The sequence below is a fragment of the Pseudomassariella vexata genome (genome assembly GCF_002105095.1).
Source record: "Pseudomassariella vexata strain CBS 129021 chromosome Unknown BCR38scaffold_7, whole genome shotgun sequence".
Classification (NCBI taxonomy): Eukaryota; Fungi; Ascomycota; class Sordariomycetes; order Amphisphaeriales; family Pseudomassariaceae; genus Pseudomassariella; species Pseudomassariella vexata.
The window spans coordinates 84,515-106,745 of record NW_024467962.1 but is presented as its reverse complement, the minus strand read 5'-3'; the positions used below and the strand labels follow the sequence as shown (position 1 = coordinate 106,745).

Below are 22,231 nucleotides of genomic sequence, written 5' to 3'. Positions count from 1 at the left end.
CGAACCAAACGCAATGCTCCCCTGTCTAGCGAATTATTAGCCCTAGAACTGGTGCATCAATGCAGCATGGCTTCGTTGAGCTTGCTGGTGCTGGGGAGATTTGGGAAGGATGCGAAGGATGCGAAGGAACCGAAAAAGTGCCTCTAGTGCGGAAACCGTGTTCTATCTCGGTCTTTGGCCATGATGCTATCTGGTGGGTAACGCAGTGGCACCTTCATCGCGATCAACATATACTCGGTCGTCGCCGCCGTCAGCGGCTGACTACAAGCCAGCACTCCTGTGGCCTCTCCAAACAGAAAAAGGGTCAAGACCTGTCTCAAATTAGGGATAAGAAGGCCCATTCTGTTCCCCGTACTCTGCCCGCATTTCCTGCATCTAGCCAGCAGCGGCACGTCAACAATACCGACGATCTACCCGTTGCATGTCCAAGAGCAAGATGATCGCCCTGGTCCTCGCCCTCCTGGCTGGCCAAGCCCTCGCCATGCCGCGCCTGAAGCCGCATCAATCCTCAGCGCAAGCTTTCTGTTCCTCCTCGGACGGTGTATATAAGCTCAGCACCTTCGACGCGCCCGTATCCGGCACGGGCACTCCAGGCAATGCACCGACGTGGAAATTGACCGTCGACGACACCTCGTCGGGGTACAAGCAAAAGGTCACCGGGTTTGGCGCTGCTGTCACCGACGCCACTGTCTCCCTCATCAGTGCGCTCTCTGCCGACGTCAAGGCCAAGCTGCTTCGGGAGCTGATGACTTCGGATGGTGTGGACTTCAGCCTGTTGCGACATACCATTGCGTCGTCGGATTTGTCGGGGCCGCCGGCGTACAGTTATGATGATAATTCAGGGAATGCCGACACGACATTGGCTGGTTTCGATCTTGGGGACAGGGGCAATTCTATGGCAGACTTGTTGGCCGATATGAAGGCCCTCAAGGCCGATTTGACCATCCTGGGATCCGTGTGGGCCCCCCCAGCGTGGATGCAGTTGGATAATGCGCTGACGGGAACAACGGTCAATGTCAGACTTTCCCTTATCGCAAGTGAGGTTGTCTGGTTCGTGCAATTGATATCTAACTCTGAATACACAGAACAACCTGGACCATGACTATGTCGACGCGTATGCGCAGTACTTTGTCAAGTACATCAAGGCATACACGGCCAAGGGAGCCCCGATCAATGCCATCACTATCCAGAACGAGCCCTTGAACAGCCAATCGGGTTATCCAACCATGTACATCTATGCAGACGAGTCTGGTTCGCTCATCAAAGACAACGTTGGGCCTGCGTTGAAGGCAGCTGGTCTTAAAACTGAAGTCTGGGCGTACGACCACAACACCGGTAAGTCTTCCACAAGCCCCAGATTCTCCTGGGAGATGCTGACTATTCAAGATGTCCCCTCGTACCCCCAGACCGTGATTGACACGGCTTCCGAATACGTCAACACCGTCGCGTGGCATGTAAGTCTTTCCCTGCATATGTGCATCCTCGACGAGACCAAGACCACTAACCAATGGCTCCATGTCTCCAGTGCTATGCATCTAACAATAACTGGACCGTCTTAACCGACTTCCACACCGCCAACCCCAGCGTACGTCAATACCAAACCGAATGTTGGACCTCGTCCACCACCTCCTGGGACCAAGCCTCGGGCTTCACCATCGGCCCACTCCAAAACTGGGCCCAAGGCTCCCTAGCCTGGACTCTCGGCTCCGACACCTCCTTCGGCCCACACCTCGACGGCGGCTGCGAAACCTGCCGTGGCCTGGTCGTCGTCGATACCTCTGCCGGCACGTACGAGTTCCAGGTCGATTATTACATGATGGGGCAGTACTCCAAGTTCATCCCGAGGGGTGCGATGATTTTGCACGGGAGCGGGAGTTATACGTATGAGGACGGGTCGGGCATCCAGTCGGTGGCGAGCGTGAATCCTGATGGAACCAGGACGGTGGTTATTGAGAACAAGTTTGGGAATGACGTGTATGTTACGGTCAAGATGAAGAGTGGGGAGACTTGGAGTGGGAGGGTTCATGCGAGTAGTGTTGTGACTTGGATATTGCCGTAGATTATCGGATGCGGTCTCCGTCTCGGCTTCTGGTATATAGTTCAAGCAAGGTGCTGGATCATCGTCTGCCAATTCGTATTGGCAGCCCTAGACAACCGGCCAAGGTGATATCGTGGAAGTTGCGTGCGGTTCCGTCTGACGTGCTGAATTTCCGCAGATATTGGCAGACTTGTAACCGCAGTGTTGATTTCCTCGGATTGCTTCAAACATGACTTCACTAAGCCATCCTAGCATCCCCTTCACCGCATTTTCTCCAGCTTAATCATGTGAAGCCAACACCTCGGAGAAAACCCGACTAGCCCCCCTCTTCAGCCCGCCTTCCACCGGCGTCGGCTGTGCCTCACCGAGATTCTCTGGGAGTGTTAGCTCCCTCGGTTGTCTCTGCCCCTGCTTTTCTACATCCGTGCCGCCCAGCGTCTCGATGCACGGTTTTTGTATCTGCGACGGTGAGACAAGGTGCGGGGCGTCGTGCCCGACGAGTTTGGCGAGTAGCGGGCGTAGGACGGGGATGCAGGAGGCGATTATTACGGTGCTGCCTTCGATGCTGGGAGTATTTAGATGCGGAAAGGAGTAGGTGATTGCTTAACAGGGAAGGTACGGGACAGAGGAGGTGAGCTGACGTACCATGTACAAATGACGAGGTCGGATGTGCCATCTAAATACTGTTTAGTCACTTGTACCGCTATTTGGCGTATGCAATGTTCTGCTGGCTTAGGGCATACAGCATATCACTCACACGTAAAGTCGGCACTCATTATAGAAGGGAGGCGGGTCGTCTTGTAAGTGGCCATGATAGCCGAGCTTTTGTCCGGTTAGCCATAAATCCGGCACAAGATGAAAGGGAGGGGAAGGTCAATTACACGAAGCCAACGCCAAGCGCAAAGCTGAGTACAATCTTCTTCTTCCGGTTGATTTGCAGGCGGTACAGTACCACAGTCGGATAGACGGCGAGGTACAAGTCGACGAAGGCGGATATAGCTAGATGTGGTTTATGTCAGCTCGAAACAAGTGTGGACTACTTCCATATAAGCGCTCCTACATCCGCCGCACCGCCATTCCGAAGGCCAAGAATTAAGGCAAAGAAAAGGGGGAAACCATACCACCAGCCATAATCGAATAATTCACCACAATCCTCATATCCATGCACGTCCCCGCCACCTCCTTATCCCAACCCCTGCTCACTGGCGAACACCGAGCATAAATCAAGACGACGCAGCCCACGAGGCTGATGCAGGAGACTATCCCCAGCGACCAGAGCAAAACTCGGTGTGGCCGACTCGGACACATAATGCGGCACAGCAACGACGCGACAGCCAACTTTGGGATCCCGGACGAAAAGATGCCCGGGCAGAAACTGGCGATGGTCCAGAAGATGGCCGGGCTGCGGTCTTCGGGCGGGATGCTGGCCAGGTGTAGGCCGTTGCCGTAGTGCACGGCGACGATGCCGAAGGCGGTTGAGGTCCAGCCGAGGAGCTGTGCATTGGTTAGAAGATGACGATTGCCGTAGTAGCACGGGGAGGGTCAGAAGACGAACCAGAGATAATACGATCAAATAGTCTTCGAGGTGCAACTGTTTCTGGATGCGCGTCTTGCTGTAGAGTCGCGCGATGACGAACAGCGTGGCTACGAAGAGAATGGAGGATATCGACGCTATCACCGCAGGACCTTGGTTCTGTTCCGCTACGCCAGGTGGAAGGCTGTTTGCGTCCATCTTGAAGTTGGATATCCAAATCTTTGGGGTGCAAGTGTGGACAACAATGGCTACACGGCTAATAAGTGGAACTGTGGTTGTCGTAATTCGTTCACGATGTCGATCGGTAGTAAATACATGACATACGATATCCTCGCTGCTATATATAAATACCAATTCTCGACGAACACGAAGATATGTTGAATGTTGGAAAACTTGAAAATGGAAACACGGTTCGTGCCGTGGGTGGACAATAGGGCCGAAGAATGACTCGGCTACTGTGCCGGCTCAACATCAGATGAGACGGTATGCTATTGTAAACCTGCGTGTACATTCCTCTATAGGATAATGAGCCGGTCTCACACGGGAAGTCTATCTACTTAGAGCAGTTCAGTTTCTCGCCAATATGTCATGGCTTATCATGACAGTGTCTCGCTACGTCACCTTCATGGAGCATGATCCGAAGGAAAGGGGAAGGCGATTGGGAGGCTGTCGGAAGGCGGTTGCAACATGTTATGCAATGTATTTGACAGGAAGGATGCGAGGAAGCACATCATAGTTCCGGCATGGAAACGCTGACATGTCTTTAACAAGTTATCGATGTGCTCTGCCATCTTTCAGGGATAGGTCTAAGGCGTCAGTCACGTATATACTGGTCACATTTGCAGTAGCAAAATCTATCCAACTAATTAACTATCTCATCGCATTCACGTCCGTCATAGTTTTTACGCATACGAATCACACCTCTTCAATGCACCTCAGACGACTACATAACCATAACCGACGGGGCGTCCCGCCTACCACTTCTTGGGCATATGCGCAAGCGGATATATACTTTCCCCCACAGGGAGCACGGCATGATTCAAGCAAAATTGCCAAGTGGGATTTATTCGTCCTCATCATTAAAGCCCCCATTGACATGAATATGCCCTTCGGGTATTTCACTTGACCATCCGCGGTTGGTTTCCCGCTTCCGGCTGACAGCGAGGTTTATCCCAACAATCAGCCGATGTAGATCAAACGGTCGTCTTGTGCGGCAATGGGCGGATGTTTTGTTTCACGCAAACCTTGTTCTTGCCTGCTGCGCCTAGATGACCGGACCGCGACGATCGATCGGATAATTATCCGAAGGGGCGGAAGTGTAGAGCTTACTAGATCCGGGAACATCAAGTCTAGGTCATCTTACTATCTCGATCATATTCAACATCTCGCAGGGGGTAGGGCAAAAAGAAAGAAAGTAGCTTTCATGGGTTCGCTGCGACCGCTAACTAACGGACCAAACTTTGAAGCCGTGATGTGGGTGTAAATATAAGCTATGTACCAGAGATCAACTTCTCGAATTCACAGCTCCTAGGTACCCAGAACAGCATTCATGTACTCAGCTGGAGTTCGGATGTGTACTTCAATATACAGAAGTACTGCGCGAATAAGCCAAATAGAGCCAGCTGCCTCGAGCTAAACCGCCTTCCTCGTTGCACAGTGGCAACACCCTGCGGAGATAAGCGAACAAAATACACATAGAAGCAAGAAACGCAGTAAGCAGGCACACTGCAGGTCTTCTGACAAGTCGTATATCATAATGCCATTGCACATAATTACAAAACTATATGTGTTCAAAAAAAACGCTGGTGATGTCGTTACTGCAGACACCAGAACCATAGTGGTACAACCCCGGCCTCCCAACCCGACACCATAATTATACACTCAAGACCGCCGTAGTACCACCAATTCCTCTCTACAATTCCTTCTCAGCCTCGCCCTCATTGTCCACATCCTCCTCCACCTCCCAATCCCTCCAATCACCCCCCGTCACAAACCCGACTCCCTTTCTCCAACTCGACTCCTTAATCGCCCTCGCGTCCCTCTCATATACGATGCCGGTAAGCGCTATCGCCAGTACAAAAACCCACACATCTCCGCCCTTCATGGCCCTCCACCACCTCCTCTTGACCCCCACTTTCCATAAACTATCTACACTCGTCCGGGCACTATACAAGAACACACCCCTGCCATTTTCCTTTTCCACAAAACCCCACAACCCCGCCAGGAACCCACCCAAGAAGAAGCGCTGCGTAGGCAAGAATGTTCGCGGGAGGTATGACTGAAAGAGGCAGATGGAGGTCCAGGCGGTGCTGATGGAGCCCGTGACGAAAGTGGAGAGGCGGAGGGTGCGGGCGAGGAGTTTGTTAATTACGGCCCAGGGGGCGTTATAGAGGGCTTTGTATTTGGGGAGAAGGAGGAGGGAGTAGAAGACAAGGAAAAAGCGGCCGAGGCGTGGGAAGGAGCGGACCCAGAAGGTAAGGTAGGTTCGGAGGCAGGAGGGGTCGGAGGGGTGCAGGGTGGCGCAGGAGAGGGAGGTTAGGAGTGGGTGCGCTTGTGAGGTTAGGGGGCCGAGGGAAGCAAGTGATTGGGGGAGGGTCTGTTGGTTTGGGAAGAGGGTTGGAGAGACGTAAGGTCTGTTGATGTCGTCAGTCAACATATTCCAGAGCAATGCCATCCACGATGGGGAAATACGTACGGCCAATTAAGCTTCGCCATGGTCGCCAGACTGTCTGCAACGTCCCAAGCAACCGGCCATTTCATACCTGCTGGCAGGTTGTTCGGCGGACTGTGTAGGTAGGTGCTGGTGCTCTTCCAGATAAAGTCCACGTACGATACGGGCGAGCACTCACGATCAAACACTACCGCGTGTAAAAGCTGACCGAACGCGAAAGGCTGCAGCATCCAGCTGCCCCACCACCGTGGCCTCTCGCGCTTCATCAGCCCTCCTTTCAGACCCGGCCGCATCTTCCAACCCCAGATGGCGCCCTCTTCTTCTAGCATGTTCCACGCGAACTCGAGGGACCGGAAGAGTGAGTAGATGGCGATGGATACGCGTAGTTGGCGCGAAGGGTAGATGCCCAATGCCAAACCGGCAAGCGATGCGCCAACGGCTGGCGCATACGGTGACGTCAGCGTCTGGCTTGTCCGCGGGTTGCGTGCTCGGAAGGGCTCGGCTTGCGGGTCGAGGAGATGGGTTCGAAGGCGGGAGAGAAAGCGGAAGAGAAGTCGGTAGAGCAGTAGGATGGTCGATAGAGAAACGGAGAGTCGCAAGGTTGAAGATTTATAAAACGGCTCTTTCTTGTTCTTGTTGGGTACGCTGTCCAGTGTGAGTGTCGGACCTTGAAATTGAGACTAGCTTGTTTACCTTGCTTGGCCTTTCAATCGTGCCATGATGATCTCGTATGCCTTGGTGCCAAGCCCTGTAGCAATGAAGACGCGAAGCGCATGTCGGATCGCGCGGGCATTGTACGTGTCGCCGCCACTTCCGGCACTACCGACCGCCTCGTTCCCCTTGCCTGTCCCCTTACTGGTATCGCCATCTCTGCCGTCCATGTACTTTTGCATAGCATTGATGCTTGGGGCCCTCCTCCTCAGAACGCGCGACCGCGACAGGACGTATTTGTGTAGAACTTCATATTCGCGGGCAGAGATGGTGTAGCGCAGCGCGATTCGCAGAATCGGGTCTGCGGCTCTCGGCCGTGATATCGGTGCTGGCTTGGATACAGGCGACTCGATAGGAGGCGGTTTCGAGGAACCGGCTTGAGTAGCCATGGTCGCAGGTCGGGTTGTCCGCCGTCCCTCACTCAATTTAGGTACAAGACAACGTGCTTAGTCGTCGCTGGATTGGATGACGGCGAATATACAGAGGCGGCCAGCAGGTCAAGAATGAATGACAGTCGAGCTGGATTCGCCGTGTAACCTAACTTGAAGCTTTATGGGTAGCTGAATCATGCCCGATCGGACCATAGGGTATCTCGGCGCAGAGCCTGCATGGACAGGTGGTGATCAGGCGACTCTGTCGCGTGTCGTTGGGATATGCAGGTACTGTGCGGTAAATTTGCAAAGGCTGAAGTGAAGGTAAACATTGGAGCATCGCACGGCGTATTGCAGTCGCGTTTGGCATGAAGTTGTAATTTATGACAAGAGCCGAGGCCAATCTCACATGCTAATCCCGCCTTCGGTGCCATCGGTGCCCGCTAACTGTAGCGTCTGGGGTTGGATAAGATTAGCGATGAGCCATGGTGGGGTAAACTGGTTCCACCTCCGAAATTCGTCATCATTTTGCTCGTCACTAGATTCAACGTCGTTCTTCTATTTCGTAAAACGAATGACGCCCAGCTCGTGAGGAACAAATGCTTTCAAGCCAGATATCTAAAGAAGCGTACAATAGCCGCTCACCAATTGTGCCAGGACATAACGATATCTCTACCTAATCCAATATCCGTTAAGGGCTTGCGAGTCGAATCCACGAGCGACGACATGATGGACTCGGCAACATTTTCTAGTAATGCAAATCAATATTTAGCAGTCGAATTAGGCCGTCTGCGCATTATCCAGCTTCAACTTTGTCTTCCCATGCCACACCTCCATCCTCAGACTTTCTCCGTCTCCCTTTGATCTTCCGGTCTTTATTTCCTCTTCTACCAGGCTGATCATTTCGTCGCCTCTGCTGCCTCTGCTGAGTCTGCTGAAGAACACGGCTGCTAAGAAGAACGACTACCACACTGGAATTCGTTCCCTTCTGGTAGTCCATGTCGTGGCCACCACGAGTAAGAAACTCAAACCTCCAGGACCAACGGTAAAGCGAGCCACTCGTATCTGAACAGCACATATGCACCCCATTTGTACGCGAAGTCCTGCGATGACTCTACAAGCTGTACCCCGAGTCACTTTTGTTATTGCCAGCCGGCCTAATACTATTTGTGATGCATACCGTAAACTGGTCAGCACACCTGGGAACCCGTTGGCATCCAAGCAATCATCAGCATCATCGACACCAACGTTCACATTTTCTGAAGAGGTCTGGAGAGAGGTACGGCCCAACGACATAACCCCATGTCTCAAATGACCGGTGAAGACTGCTTTACGTTATCAAACTGCAACGCATAGTAATATTTGGATGTGTTCCCCAGCCAGTTCGCCATTGCTGTCGCATCATCAGAGTAGACGAGGAAATAGTTGAGCTCGCCGCGTCCGAGACACGAAGGATGATGGCGATGTTGTGAATCATGGCGTTTATACCATTAGCCACCTTGGTCTATTCCTCGTCCGGCGCGAAGGTGTGGACAAGCCGCTACCGGAAATCCCCCAACGAAACAGGTGCTTCGGACATCTAGACGCAGAAGTACATGGCGCATTTCGATTCCTGGTACAAATTGGTAGCTTTGGTCCAGCTTGTGTTGGAATATTACTGACAACCTCATAGCCACTAAAGTGGTATTGGCCAGGTCGAGTGTATACAGGGGGTTGTCGCGCGTCATGTTGATTCCTTCGTCTCCTCTGAAGGTGAGTCCGTTGGGCAAGGAAAACATTCGTCTCCGAGTCAACCTCCAGTCGTGAAGTCATGTCGACGCACCTGCTACACATGGCCAAGGATGAGTATCCGTTGAATGTGCAGTTGGCAGTGCTGCACTGGACAGACAACGCCGAAGGCGAGTCTGCCATGTCGCCATAATGAATTGTGTCGAACCCAGCACCTTTCAATCTCCGCGAAATAGTTGACGTGGCCAGAGTCCGAGTTTCCCTTGATTGTGAGATGTTCCAATACCGTGTTTGATAAACATACGCCGTGGAATAAACCATCGTACGATAGTTGTACATTACGGCCTGCTGCACAAACGGTCTTGTCAAAATGCCCCGTGGGGCAGAATTCCCATGTTTCTTCCCTAGAGACATCTTGGGGGATTACTCGAGACAAAATAATATGTGTCTTCGAACGCATGAGACTGATTGCCGGAGTATCCATGGTGGAAGGCTATGGGAGTGCGGTAATTAGGTCGAATATGACACCACGCGAGATGCGAATAATGGAACTCGACACAGCCAGCTTTCACTTTATAGCTGAGTGGCCTCAACCAGTTTGTGCAACTGTAACACGCAGGCAGCGAATCAAAGAGTAGCTCGTTATGCCAGCAGCAGTGCCACGCTATCTTTACACGGCGCGACTAACATCAAAATGTGTAAGAGAGCCTTGCGACCTGCAAGTCCAATATTCCAAAGAGAAAAATAAGAAAAATAAAAATGATTGGTTGGCGGTGTTTTTAGTGCACTCATCCATGGCATATAACCCTCCCGCTTTGGCTTGAATATGACGGTGCAAGAATATGACTACTCGCTGGATTGATCCATATTATTTAGCCTCGACACCTGAGGCGCATGTTGTGGGAGGTACATCGCTGAAGGCCTCTCGGAGGCGTCTCGACATAGTTGGCTCATCATCCGTCAGAGTAAGAGGAAACAGACCTATAGACCACAAGAAGTGGAAGAGAGACATTGCAACAAACCCAGGCTGGCAGACCGAATGCGCCGAGAACTTCAACATCCATCTCTGAGCGCATAGCCCAAGCCTCCGGTCATCATGATCGATGGTGAATGGACTAAGCTCCCCTCATACTGCCCTCTTACCGGAAGTCCTGTCGACGTTTCCCGAAAATCCGTGGCTTCGCTGCAAGACATAAAGCTCTTGGGACCATTTTGCTAGGTGGGGGATTGCTTGCACGGCTGTGATGCCGGTACCAATGATGCCCACTTTCTTTTCAGCTAAGGAAGTGAAGTCTGGCTGCTCTGGGGAGCCACCGGTTATGTTGTAGTCCCAGCGACATTTGGAAGGCATAAGCCTGAAGGGTTTGCAAGCTGCCGAGGTGGGGAAGTTTGGGGAAGTTTCCAATACCGTGGGCTATCAGGACAGATTTCGCCCTGGCGGAAAGACAAAAATGTGTAACTTGATGCCCTTCTTGGTGCAGTTCCGCGATCTCGTGCATGTTGGCTGCTGGTACTTATTGTGGGCAGAAGTGGCACAGTATTCGGCCCATGCACGTGACAAGTGGCGTAACTACCTAGATAGGTAGAGCTTATGTGTATCCTGGTTGATCTGACCTCACAGGACTCAAGTCACGAATATCAGGATTGATTTCGTGCCAAGTCAGTTGTGTGGTTCAGATCTCTTTTGATGGTGTTTTTTCTAGAAAGCTCAGCTATTTCCGAAGCTACGAAATGTTGCTTAAGAGCAACGATGTAGCCAATCAGATCCTCTGATTTGGATCCACACTTATAGACAATCTACGATGGCTTTCTAATCAAGTACAAGTTGGGCCGTTTTTGCCCAAAATTATGTCACAAGAACGGATGAGGTTGCATTACCATTCGTTTCCACCATCATCCCAAGTCACTATCGACATGAGGACCAAACAGCGATTTAGCATCCAACTTGTGTTGCTGCGCAGTTCCCTCAATTGTTGACCAAACGAATATTCATATTTGGGCATCTCCTCCAAAAGTGGCATATAGATGTAGCTCTTTACATCACATGGCAAGCCCGTGTATCGGTTCTAGTACCAGGTCCCTCGAAACACCATTGCCACATCTACGATGTGAATATCCACGTCTAACCTGTTCTTGATCAAATTGATTGCAAAGAGAGTCTCATCGTAGCCTGCCCCGATAATGAGGAAGTTGCGAGAAACTCCATTTTTCAGGGCAGATCATTGCGATCGTGGAGGGTTAGAAGGTACCCGACAACGTCTTGGAAGTGCTTGATCCTGTCAGGGGCAGATAGGTCGACTACTGACGACGGGTAGTGAATGCCCGAAGGTTGAAGGTGTGTGTTGCAGGATCACGTGTTGAATGATCACGTGACCTGAGTGCATTACAGCTATATCTCTGCGAAAGATGCATCGCGAGAAAACACTTACTTTTTCAATCAAATATATATTTCGATTTAACACCTTTTCTGCAACAGTGTGATGATGATGGCAACGGACAACAAGATCCTCAACAAGACCTACTATCCGGGAGATGGAAAGAATAACAAAATCGAAGCCTTCTTGCTCCGATCAGAACGATAAGCACCCCCAACAGGTACTAACAACTGGTGCCTCAGCAGGCGAAAAGAGTCAATTGACTACAGACTTGGGCCGCTTATCCTTTTCGTCAAGAAAGTGACTCTCTACACAGATCCTTAAATGCCGTCAAGAACACGCTTACATAATTCGTCTGAAAACTGAAAAACAACACCCAAAAGCCCTATCCCTAAGTCATTATGTACTGCTTGAGTCCATCTCGATGGTACCTCTGGTTCGTTCTTCCGCGTATTTCTTGTGTGCTGATGTTGAAATTGGGTTGTTGCGGTCTGGAGACTTGATTACGTGTCTTACCGTCGTATCGTAGACCTTGGAGTGGTGGTCATGGGATAGTTCATAGCTTGGCAAGACGAGATGACAGGCGGCTAAGCGGCACGTACAGACGCAGATCGTCATGCCCAATTCGGCAGGTCAATGGAAATAGTTACCTAGGTCTGGCTTATACAATTCAAGTCCGACTTCGGCTCCTTGGCAATATTCCACACCGAATGCCACAATACTCCTCTATGGCATAACGTGGCAACTTGGCGTCGCGATGTCTTATCATCCTCGTCGTTCAGCATCTTATATGACAGGAGAATGTGGATTATCGGTGTTACAGGAGCGCAACCCCACGTTCGCTGATGTTCTGATTCAAGTGGGTCTCACATGCAACAACTTGGGCCTTGGCAGTGGATAACGACAATAATTCTCGCCCAATGTGAGCAACCTCGACATCCTAGGATACCCAAGCCTTTGACGTCACTTTACTTTCACTATCAACGGGTCTGCGGATGTCTCGATCTGTCAACTGACGTCCAAGTTAACCCCGCTTGATGCCATCTGAACTGTTGGCGGTCTATCCAAGTCCACATTGTCTATTTAAGGCGTGAAAGCAAGGCTTGTAAGACTCCGTACCGTTGGCATAGTAAGCCAGTAGTTACATGTCTATCTTGGTGAGGAAAGTAGAGGGACTACTTACTCCTAGTGGCCAGAAACGCCCTTCCATCACTGCCCCTCCATCAGGCACGATTCGAGGGGTAGCAACCGAGAAAGGAGTCTCTTCCGATGCTTCGAATTTCGTGCCTGAGCCTGGAGCGATACCGTAGTGATTCTAGGGCACAACTTGCGAGCCCAGGCTCTTCATGACAGTGCAAATTTTAGTTATCATAACCCATATTCAAGACAGTAGAGAATAATTACTATGTCGAGATAGTGAAAGTGAGAAGGCACATAAAAGCGTAGGAAGGTGCTGGCCTAGCCAGATCCAATCAACAGCAGACATGCCCAAAACCCCTTACGGCAGAACTAGATCAAGTGCGAACACCTCTACTTAGTTATCCAACCAGCTGCTGGGTACGCTTTGTCGCAAATGGCTTCCGTCCGTAGACGACATATCTAGTTCAAATGACTATCAGTGAACGAAACAAGAACCGATGAAAAGGTTTACGTACAGCGGAGTATAAGCATGGATTCTGGTATTGCCGCTGTCTCGGACGGCCCGCGCTGACAGATCTTGGGCTTCAGCAGATGAGAGGCCTGCCAGCGGAAGCACCTTTGCGGAAACCCCCGGTATTCCATCGCAGGCATTTGCGTGTTGAAAACGACCCACTTCCTTGGATTTAGGGGATTCGGGCCACTGGTTCACTCGTAGAACGTCCTATTAGCTGCCCTGGTTCTTGTAATAAAACCAATGCGACCTGAATGGAATGGAAGCATCGAGGACAAGTGTAAGTCCTTACGGGGAATCGGGAAACACTTTTCCTCCACATCCACAAACCCAGCCTCAAGGAACCACTGCTTGTAAAACAACGGCCTGTCGACATCCCTCCCAATCGAGGCGAACCCCCTCCTCACCGTGCGGAACCACTCCTGCACGGCCGTCCCCTCGAGCGTGTGGTCAATAGACCGAACATCCATATTAATATCCTGGAACTCAATCCACCCTCCCTCGTTCATCCCCTCGAACGCGCGGGCGAGGACCACCCTCGTATCATTGAAGCACGACACGACGGCGCGCGCATGCACGTAGTCAAACTTGTAGTCGAAGACCCAGGGCTCTTCCGAGTCCTCCCTGACGAAGCTGCAGTTAGGGAGGAGCCGGAGGGCGCTGGGTTGGATCATACTTAGGTCTGTGCCGACGACTGTAGATATAGGATGGGCTTCGGCGAATTCGAAGGCCCAGATACCCGTCCCCGTAGCTATGTCCAACACGTGTGCTGGCTCCCCGACTGGGGCGAGGGCCAGTTTTCGGTCGAAGAGGATGTTGAATATTTCATGTTGAAGATCTGAGTCACGTGAGGACTGATTCAAGGATAGGAATAGGGGTTCCGAGCCCTTACCCAGACGCTCCTGTTCAGCCTATGACATCTTTCCTGTCAGCGGTCGTACTACATTACCCATAGTCTTTACTCCACGGTCTGCACCCACACTCATTGGCACTCACACCATCGTTGGGTAGGAAATACCCTTTGAAAACCATCAGCAGACTCTCTAAAACACAGAGACAGAGATGGTCACATACTCCCTTGTCGATATCCATGGAATGATCGCCCATCTTCCTCGATGACAGCATCAGGGGCCTCGACAGTCTCACCGCTACCGCCCCGTCAATACTTCATGTATCCATGTTCTCAGCTGAAATCTCACCTTGATATGCGATTGGCGACAGAAGACGCCGGACCGTCGTCCACACCAAGATGAAATCCGTAAGCATTATGGACTTGTGGCGCCGGCTCAGATGCGACGCCGTATCCAGTGGAGAATCCCACGCTGCCTGCTTGCGGCGCCCTGTTGCTAGCGGGATTAGTGCTCACATTGTACTGGCTGGACTCAAGGTCACCGGGATTCGCCCCTGTTGAGCCTGTGTTCTCGGGTGGCGGCAGGTCGTACGCGTTATTGGTGCTGGAGTTAAGCGCTCTTGCACTGCGGTACGCGTCATTATACCCCTCATCCCGATGCAGCCAATGGCTCATGGTGGCTAGTTTTCTTATGTGACAATCAAAGGCGTCGGGGAAGTTCAACTTGGATTCATAAGTTGTGCTGGTGTCACCAATGTGGACCAAGAAACGTGAGAGGTTTGCTGAATGGATAAGGTAACATGGGAATTTTCAACGGCTTCGAGGCTGGCTTGACGCTGTTGACCAATCATGCCATAGTTTCACGCGAACCGGTAAGGATTGATGCACTTGTGCGAATTGGGCTGGAATCTGGACTCGCGCGCATCGCTTTCCTATCCGGGCTAAAGTAAACATCCGCAAGTCCAGCCAATTTCTTCTGAGCACTAAGTGAAGGTAAGCGGGAAGTGTGCAATTTTGGGTACTGGCGTACACATTTCTTAAAGTAGCCAATCAGCATAGTCTATTTTAGGTTTCCTTCCTCATTCGGCAATTGCAGATCAACCTAACATTGAACAGTTCGATGCAAATGATCGTAGCCTAGTCGTGTACTTGTGTAAGGGCCTGACCTTCACATCCCACCTTCACAGTAGGATGGGTCGCTCCGGGCTATGCACGTTCATTCCAGCGATGGCACGACTCGCACGATGGCGCAATCCAAGTAGCGCTAGATCAGCATGACGACAGGTTAGTAAACATATATTCAACCCCGTTGGTACCGCGTGAATGCGAAGAGAGCAGGAGCGTTGTCTTCAACCTGTATTCGTCGAGAAAGCAACAAAATCAAATGCAGGTCACCCATGAAATCGGTAGAGTAGTGTGCAGTGACTAGAAGTGGCTAGTATGATTCATTATTTATCATTAGTATGTGATAGTTGTAATTTCCTGCGCTCCTCTATTATATCCATTGGCAATGCGAGCTCCACTCTTATTTGAATCAACCCTTCTAAAACCATATTTTACAAGCCAGAATCATCCTGGACCACGAGACTGACAGCCGTGTACTCGTCCCACTTGGCACAAGTCTGGTTGATCCGGTCGTTGTCCTGGATGGCAAGGAACTCGGTCTCGCGCTCCAGGAGCTGGACGGCCAGACCCTCAGAAGTGTGCCAGGCGATGTGGCAATGCATAAGCCATGCTAAAGGAATTTGTTAGCGATAATGTAATCAAAAGGGGAGAGAGGAGCAGGATGAGTCTTACCACCAGGGTTGTCGGTGTAGAACGCAATAACGACATATCCACTGCCAGGCAACTGCACGACATCTCTCCGCGGGGTGTTGGTCACCTGCAGCGAAGCACTGCTCGAATCATAAGTACCAGTACCCTGGCCCAGAACCCAGAAATCGTGACCGTGCAGATGCATGGGGTGCGAGGCGCCCAGCGTAGTCTCAATGACGAAGTAAACCCACTGGTTAGCATCGGGGAGGACCACGACGTTCTGGGCTGACGACCAGGTGTCGTTGCCCTCGGCGGCTTGCTGCACAGTCGGGTAGTTCCATTGGTTGACGAAGGAGCTCTCGCCCATGCGCCACAGCACGCCGTTGCCGCCGACGCTGATGCTGACTTGGAAGTCTTCCTCCTCGTCGGGGGAGTCGGAGGCGGCGACGACGACGCGGGGGACCAGTAGGGCCATGTCCATGTCGTCGCAGTCGTCGTCGGCGGCGGAGGCCCAGGCCGTGGTAGTGGGGTCTGCGGTCGATGTGCTGTCGTAGCGGACTATGCCCTTGACGTTGTCCGGGTTGGCGCTGTTACTGCAGGTGATTTGGGGGATGGCGCGCATCCAGTAGTTGTCGGCGGTGGCGTTGGCGGTGACAATGATGTCGTAACGCTGGCCCATGGCGATGGAGACGCTGTCCGTAGAAAAGGGATTGATGGGCACGAAGTCGGCGGCGATAACTTCCATGGTGTGGTTATCGATGGAGAACTTGAAGAAAGTGTCGGCGGCACCGTTGATGAGACGGATTCGGTAACGGGTGCCGGCGGTGAAGGTAGTCTCGAAGCGAGATCCCAGGTCGCCATAGACGTTGGTACCGTTGATGAGGCCGTTGTCAAGCGTGGGAGGGCCACTTGTGTGCGATCTGAGGACCATGACGTCGGCGGTTTCGTGCGACCAATCGGCAAGGAGGATGGTGCCAAGATCTTCATCGTAGTTGGCAGTGGCGGGACCGTTGATGATAATACCGCCCGCAACACCGTCCCAGGCCTGGACGTAGAAGTGCGAGTGATACCACGAGGAGCCATACTGGGTTGCCTTCCAGGTGTAGGTCATAGAGTCTCCAGGGGCGGTAGGGCACTGCGTAATACTCGCCACACCATCCTCCAGGTTGGTGTAGTTTTGGCGGATGCCGTGGAAGTGAATGCTGGTTCCGTTGTTCTGCATGGAGTTGGTCACGTGGACAACTAATGGACTAAGTTAGCTACCTGGGTATATCAAAGCGGATATGGAGGGAAACTCACCGACGGTGTCACCCCAGTCAGCAATGATGGTGGGGCCCGGGAACGAGCCGTTGATGGTGAGAACGCTGCGCTCTACGCCATCGAGCGCTGCCGTAGTGTTGGTGATTTCGAACCAGTACTCGCGAACGACGCCCGTGTCGGGGCTCTCATCGTAGTAGTTGGTGTCGATGTCGTAGTCACCCCAACAACTCCGATCTTCGGGGCTGTTTACGCACCGCTTGGCTAGGGAAGGAGAATGTGAGAACTGGGCGGAAGGAGAAGGTGCTGCCAGGACGCACGAGGCCAGGAGCCATGTGCAAAAGGAGGAGGCGAACTTCATCGCGGCGACACTTGTGTATAAGCGAGAGACAAGGTTTGAGTCGTAGAAAACGAAGGATAGACTCAAAAAATAGTATAATAAGGAAGGACTGTGAGCCGGATGGTTGGAGCTGAGTCTCAGGACGGAAAGGAAAACATCGTGGATGAGAGTAACTATCTATATACTGACTGACGATGCATCAGGAAGACACTGTCAGTGCGTGTTGGAGGTCATTTGCCCCAAACGCGACAAGTCTTGCCGAATTGTGCAAGCCGCAATAGCAGCACATCTCCGTTGCCGACAGGTTCATCCGCTGCAACCCTGCCACGCGTTGATTCTTGCAGTATCTTCATGATCTCTGGGTGGAGTGTGGATCGAAAGGTGCAAGGGTTCTATGACCGTAAAACGGAAGACGATACGAGATTCTAGCCCACGTTCCTAATTCGGCGACATTGCAGCCAGCATCCTGGAATTTTCAGGTGAAGGTCGTTTTAGTGAAATCTAGGAGTCCATGGTGCAGTTCGGAGATGGAGAATAATGTGTAGCGAACATCCAGGCGGCTTCGTGACTCGCTAGCTATGGAAACGGGCAGCTCGGCCAGGGGAAATAAATCCACATTTGCACAGGTCGGTGCACTCGGCGTGCAGCAGCTCGGATCGCCGATAAATACGCGGAGAACCTATCACGACATCAGGACTTTATCTTCTGGCAGTCAACTGGTGAGTGGTCGGACTCTTGGTTTTCTTTGTTCAATATAAATCGCGGCATTTCAGTCCGTTCGCTTCATGGATTATGGATGTAAGACGACGCACGTATCCTCCAGCATGGATGATCCTCCTACTGTATCGCGTACTCCAGATGTTAAATTTCAGCCGCATCGGTCTTCAGGGAATCCCCATGACCGATTCTGCAGGCAGGCTTCCTATTTGCGGCTCAGAGGCATTTTCGGGCGTTCAATCCGGTCGCCAAGTTGTGGGTACGGGGAGTGATTCGGCCGAATTGTCTCAAGACAGTCAAATGCCGGTCGATGACACGCGTCACCATAGACGCCGTACAGAAATTAGCATTACACCTCTCCAGCCATGCAGATTGTTAGCCTGTGAACTGCCCCATACTGAGTGACTGATGAACACCTGTGTGGGATATCGAGTACCCTTTTCTCTGGACAAGGGTATTATTCCCTTCCGCGCTTTCCATATCGACTAAGATATCAAGTATTACGGGGATTGTAACCCGCTAATCATCTGCATGCCTGGGGAGGTGTAGAGTCCGCACTAAGACGGAGGGGGGAAAAAAGTAGAGCACGAAAAACGGACACAAAGAAAGTGTTAAGCTTTAGTGCCAAGAGAAATTAGTTCCCGTTCGGGGGCCTCTCGAGCCAAATACATGATTGTGATGGCTTTCGGCGCCGAGCCGCCAGATCTCATACCTCCGCAGCGAGCTGCTTCTTTTTTTCCAGTGTTTTCCCCTTTGCACCGTTTCTTGCTCTGCCGGTTGTCTCCATCTCCAAATATATGTTGCGGCTGACTACAATCCTACGATAATACGTAATTCGTGTTTTGAATCATTTTATAGTCTATATCTTTTTATGTACCACGATCCCGAATCAGCCATGAAATACTACATACCACGAGCCGCCATATGCCTAACCCTGAGGACCATCATCTGAAGAGACCGAACCGGATCTTGGCTGGCTCAAAACGGTTGCATTGCATCGCATTCAGTCCACTTAGTCAGGTAACCACTATAGATGAAGGGTCCCATAAAGCGAATTAGAGTTAAGAATAGAGAAGAATGAACACAAGGGGAAGGGTGGAGCTCGGAAAAGCAGCGCTAAAGTGAATACGGAAATACAAAACCAGTGCAAGAAGGACTAAGCCTGAGCGGTGATTAAAGTGGGAGCTCCTGTAGTGGGTTGTGGTGTGTCTTTTCTCGAAAAGTTTTCGAAGTTCCCAGGTGGCTAAGCTCACGGGCCTAAAGAACGCGTACCCCCTGGCCAGCCAAGCCCCAAGTAATCCTGATCAACGGCCTGTTCCGACCCGGGAACCGGCCCTCTGAGTTCCCACAATATGTGGTCCCATGCAACAACCAGGTAGTTGACGACGCGCACGCAAAAGCCGCACGGTCAGGGGCCGGAGATACTAGATGCTTGTGATTGGTGATCAAAGCGAAAGATTCCCGATAGCGACGCGAGAGTTGATGGCATACCGAGTATTCATACTCATCCCATCCCCCCATCTATACACCACTGTCTGTCACATGTTGCAACTTTACAGGTTCACATTCTCATCTACCAAATATTTCTATATTTCTTAGATAGCCACTCATTTTTCAACCTACACAGCTCGTTACGTTGTTTTACACAGCACATTTACACTCGTTCCAAAACCTGTCATCATGCACTTCCGACAAATCCTCTCCTCGGTGGCTCTGCTGGCTGTTGGTGCCTCGGCCGCACCGCAAAATAAGCGTGATGTAGAAACCAACGTGACGATCTACGCCTGGGGTACCGGCCTCTCCGGTCTGCCTGTGTTCGCCGGCACTGATGGTCAGTTTTCACATTGTCCCGTGGTCAAACTGAGAGCGCTGTTTACTGACCCAAACCAGGCATCGCTTACATGGCGGCTTCCCCTCCTGCCAACCTCTCGGCCCTGACCTGTAAGTTTGCCTCCATGCACACGAAAAGCAGTTGCAAAACACGATCTTGAGAACTCGCAGCAGAGATGTATAGCCAATTCTTGAGTGCTGACCTTTCCGTCTAGGGGACATCGACATCACTGGCACCGCCCCCTGGAACGTAACCATGGCCGAAAACTCGACTTCCAGCAGCGTAAACACCACCAACTCGCGCAGCTTCTTCATCGTGTCCTCGAGCGACGCCTACGCGCCCTGCGGCTTCGTCCCGAAGAACGGCAGCATGCCCGAGGGCGGCCAAACCGCCGGCTTCATCAAGTGGGGCTCCGACGTCATGGTTAAGAACGGGTCCACCTACACCTCGCAGTTCTGGGCCCAGAGCACTAGTGACGAGGGTATTTGGTCCCTCATGTGGAACTCCGACGGCAGCTCCCAGGATAATGCTATTCCTGTGCTGTTGAAGACTACGGCGCCTGTTGATACCACGAGTTAGACGGGGCTTGATCTAGTCGCGGTGTGGATAGGGTTGCTCGTAGGATCTGTTCCGAATGACAGTTCAGGACAGGCGGGGTGAGATGGATTAAGGAGATGTTGTTGTTCTGGTACATATATATCATCCACACAAGTTATTGTGGGAGGCTTAATACGAAGTATAACAATAATCAGAACACCAATAATCTTGTATATTTGGATCAATACTTCTCGACTTGGACTTCAGAATGTGTAATTTACGAACGATCATGACAGCAAAGTGCCAGGTCTAAGATATACACCTCTCCAGGCATGCAGGTTGCTAGCGTGTGAAATGCCCCATACTAAGTGACTGATGAACACATACAGACTGTGTGGGATATCGAGTGCCTATGCTTTTGGACAAGGGTATTGCTACCTTCTTGAGCTTTGGAAATCGGCTAAGATAGCAAGTATTATGGTGGTTGTACACGCTAACGATCTGCATGCCCGGGAAGGTGTAAGTCTCCTGTTCCCATCCAGACAAATAATTCCACAGACAAAGTACCCCACAGGCCAGGTATTGAATCAAAGGACAGGCGCGCAACTTAGTCAGCACAAATTCAACCACATAGTCAAGTTTTCACTAGTTCATGTAGAACAAGGTACTTGGATTGCCACCACGGTAAAGGGACTGCTACCCAGCATCAGTCCAAGGACAGTGCTAGAAGATCCAGTATCCCTCAAACGCATTGGGAAGATATCGCAAAGAAAGAAACAACTGCTTGAGAAGGTATTCAACGAAGGGCTCAAACCTTCGCCACCGCCCCACTGGCGCCTGTCTATGTCTGACAGTCTACTCCCAACCCAACTCCATACCTTCCACCGGGTGTCTCCCTGCTCACGACTGATTTTCCTGTTTCCTACTCCGAATAAGCAGCTGTCGTAATGATGACATAGCGGGGTGAGGAAAATCTGGGCCATGTAGATGGTTACATAAGTCAGGTGCGACCGAACGAGTTGGCTTCCCTTCCTAGCGGCATGGGTATCTGTTCGTGCCCGCACACGTGCAGCTGAGATCCCTTTTGGATCTATCCGGCTTATCGAACTCTGATCCTGCCTTAATATATCTGACTCGGGGGCCGACTGTATGTAGCTGCATCGATTAGAGTATAGTGGGACGAGCAAGCTCTTTTAGAAGATGAAATATTTTTGGAAGAAAAGCAGACGTCTCAACAGGAACAGCACTGATACGTGACCCCATGGAGGGTTACCCTATAGCTATAGATAAGATAGATAAGAGCTATAAAAGAGCTCTGCCAGGCCAGAATAGCTGACCTGGCCATCCTTTCCCAATACAACAATTCACACCCCATATGCACTCGCATCAAGCACGATTCATTGTATTAAGCCAAAAGAGCCGACACTGAGTGTAGCCGGCCATATGAGCAGTATAAAAAACTGGGCCAAAGTCACGCCGACGGGTCAGGACCCCGATTTTGTAAAGGTGCGTTGCTGTATCAACCTTGTTCTTCGGCTCCGCAAGAAAAGCGTCATAAAGACAAGAGTCAACCTTGTTTCTAGATCGGTTAAGCATAGCGTCTTAAAGAAGCTTGACAAGGTATCTACGATGAGACCTCTACATTAAATGCAGGATAATAAAAAATAATATTAAATACGCCGTAGGTGTTAACCCTCGGTACCTCTACAAGTACTCCCTTAAGGGGCTATAGATGATATAGCGGGCCCTTAAGCCGCGTCGGGCGGTTATACAGGTAAACTTGTAGCCAAACGACTACTAAACCTCCTGTCCCTCCCTAAGTCTGTGCTACAACCCCTGCCTGAACTACCGATAAGTGTGGTAAT

At 51.3% G+C, this 22,231-nt stretch overlaps 7 protein-coding genes across 7 annotated transcripts; 2 read left to right on the top strand and 5 right to left on the bottom strand.

The window, feature by feature from the left end:
* Positions 1 to 481: 481 nt before the first annotated feature.
* BCR38DRAFT_343752 (glycoside hydrolase family 30 protein) lies at positions 482 to 2,059 on the top strand (the record flags this gene model as incomplete). The annotated part of the gene is made up of 4 exons (XM_040856060.1): positions 482 to 1,015; positions 1,086 to 1,335; positions 1,387 to 1,454; positions 1,526 to 2,059. 4 exons carry the CDS (start codon positions 482 to 484, stop codon positions 2,057 to 2,059), a joined length of 1,386 nt encoding a protein of 461 aa, XP_040715269.1.
* A 129-nt stretch (positions 2,060 to 2,188) lies between these two features.
* On the bottom strand, positions 2,189 to 3,770 carry BCR38DRAFT_514449 (uncharacterized protein; the record flags this gene model as incomplete). Its single annotated transcript, XM_040865066.1, has 6 exons — positions 2,189 to 2,603; positions 2,684 to 2,714; positions 2,796 to 2,860; positions 2,920 to 3,037; positions 3,160 to 3,532; positions 3,594 to 3,770. The coding sequence occupies 6 exons, from the start codon at positions 3,768 to 3,770 to the stop codon at positions 2,318 to 2,320; spliced, it is 1,050 nt and encodes a 349-aa protein (XP_040715268.1). The 3' UTR covers positions 2,189 to 2,317.
* Positions 3,771 to 5,315: 1,545 nt separating this feature from the next.
* BCR38DRAFT_465968 (uncharacterized protein) lies at positions 5,316 to 7,693 on the bottom strand. Its single transcript, XM_040862717.1, has 3 exons — positions 6,937 to 7,693; positions 6,268 to 6,888; positions 5,316 to 6,205 (listed from the first exon to the last, which is right to left on the bottom strand). Exons 1-3 carry the CDS (start codon positions 7,341 to 7,343, stop codon positions 5,485 to 5,487), a joined length of 1,749 nt encoding a protein of 582 aa, XP_040715267.1. The 5' UTR covers positions 7,344 to 7,693; the 3' UTR covers positions 5,316 to 5,484.
* Positions 7,694 to 12,966: 5,273 nt separating this feature from the next.
* BCR38DRAFT_342913 (S-adenosyl-L-methionine-dependent methyltransferase) lies at positions 12,967 to 13,918 on the bottom strand (the record flags this gene model as incomplete). The annotated part of the gene is made up of 3 exons (XM_040855978.1): positions 12,967 to 13,027; positions 13,084 to 13,276; positions 13,372 to 13,918. Coding segments are annotated over 3 exons (801 nt in total), but the record flags the coding sequence as incomplete, so codon positions are not given.
* BCR38DRAFT_201308 (uncharacterized protein) lies at positions 13,862 to 14,779 on the bottom strand. The gene is made up of 4 exons (XM_040854098.1): positions 14,279 to 14,779; positions 14,154 to 14,227; positions 13,972 to 14,098; positions 13,862 to 13,917 (listed from the first exon to the last, which is right to left on the bottom strand). The coding sequence occupies exons 1-3, from the start codon at positions 14,602 to 14,604 to the stop codon at positions 14,025 to 14,027; spliced, it is 474 nt and encodes a 157-aa protein (XP_040715265.1). The 5' UTR covers positions 14,605 to 14,779; the 3' UTR covers positions 13,862 to 13,917; positions 13,972 to 14,024.
* Positions 14,780 to 15,403: 624 nt separating this feature from the next.
* On the bottom strand, positions 15,404 to 17,534 carry BCR38DRAFT_392080 (putative extracellular dihydrogeodin oxidase/laccase). Its single transcript, XM_040857576.1, has 3 exons — positions 16,984 to 17,534; positions 15,727 to 16,926; positions 15,404 to 15,664 (listed from the first exon to the last, which is right to left on the bottom strand). Exons 1-3 carry the CDS (start codon positions 17,300 to 17,302, stop codon positions 15,486 to 15,488), a joined length of 1,698 nt encoding a protein of 565 aa, XP_040715264.1. The 5' UTR covers positions 17,303 to 17,534; the 3' UTR covers positions 15,404 to 15,485.
* A 1,842-nt stretch (positions 17,535 to 19,376) lies between these two features.
* On the top strand, positions 19,377 to 20,648 carry BCR38DRAFT_474443 (uncharacterized protein). Its single transcript, XM_040862970.1, has 3 exons — positions 19,377 to 19,829; positions 19,889 to 19,939; positions 20,044 to 20,648. The coding sequence occupies exons 1-3, from the start codon at positions 19,679 to 19,681 to the stop codon at positions 20,406 to 20,408; spliced, it is 567 nt and encodes a 188-aa protein (XP_040715263.1). The 5' UTR covers positions 19,377 to 19,678; the 3' UTR covers positions 20,409 to 20,648.
* Positions 20,649 to 22,231: the final 1,583 nt, after the last annotated feature.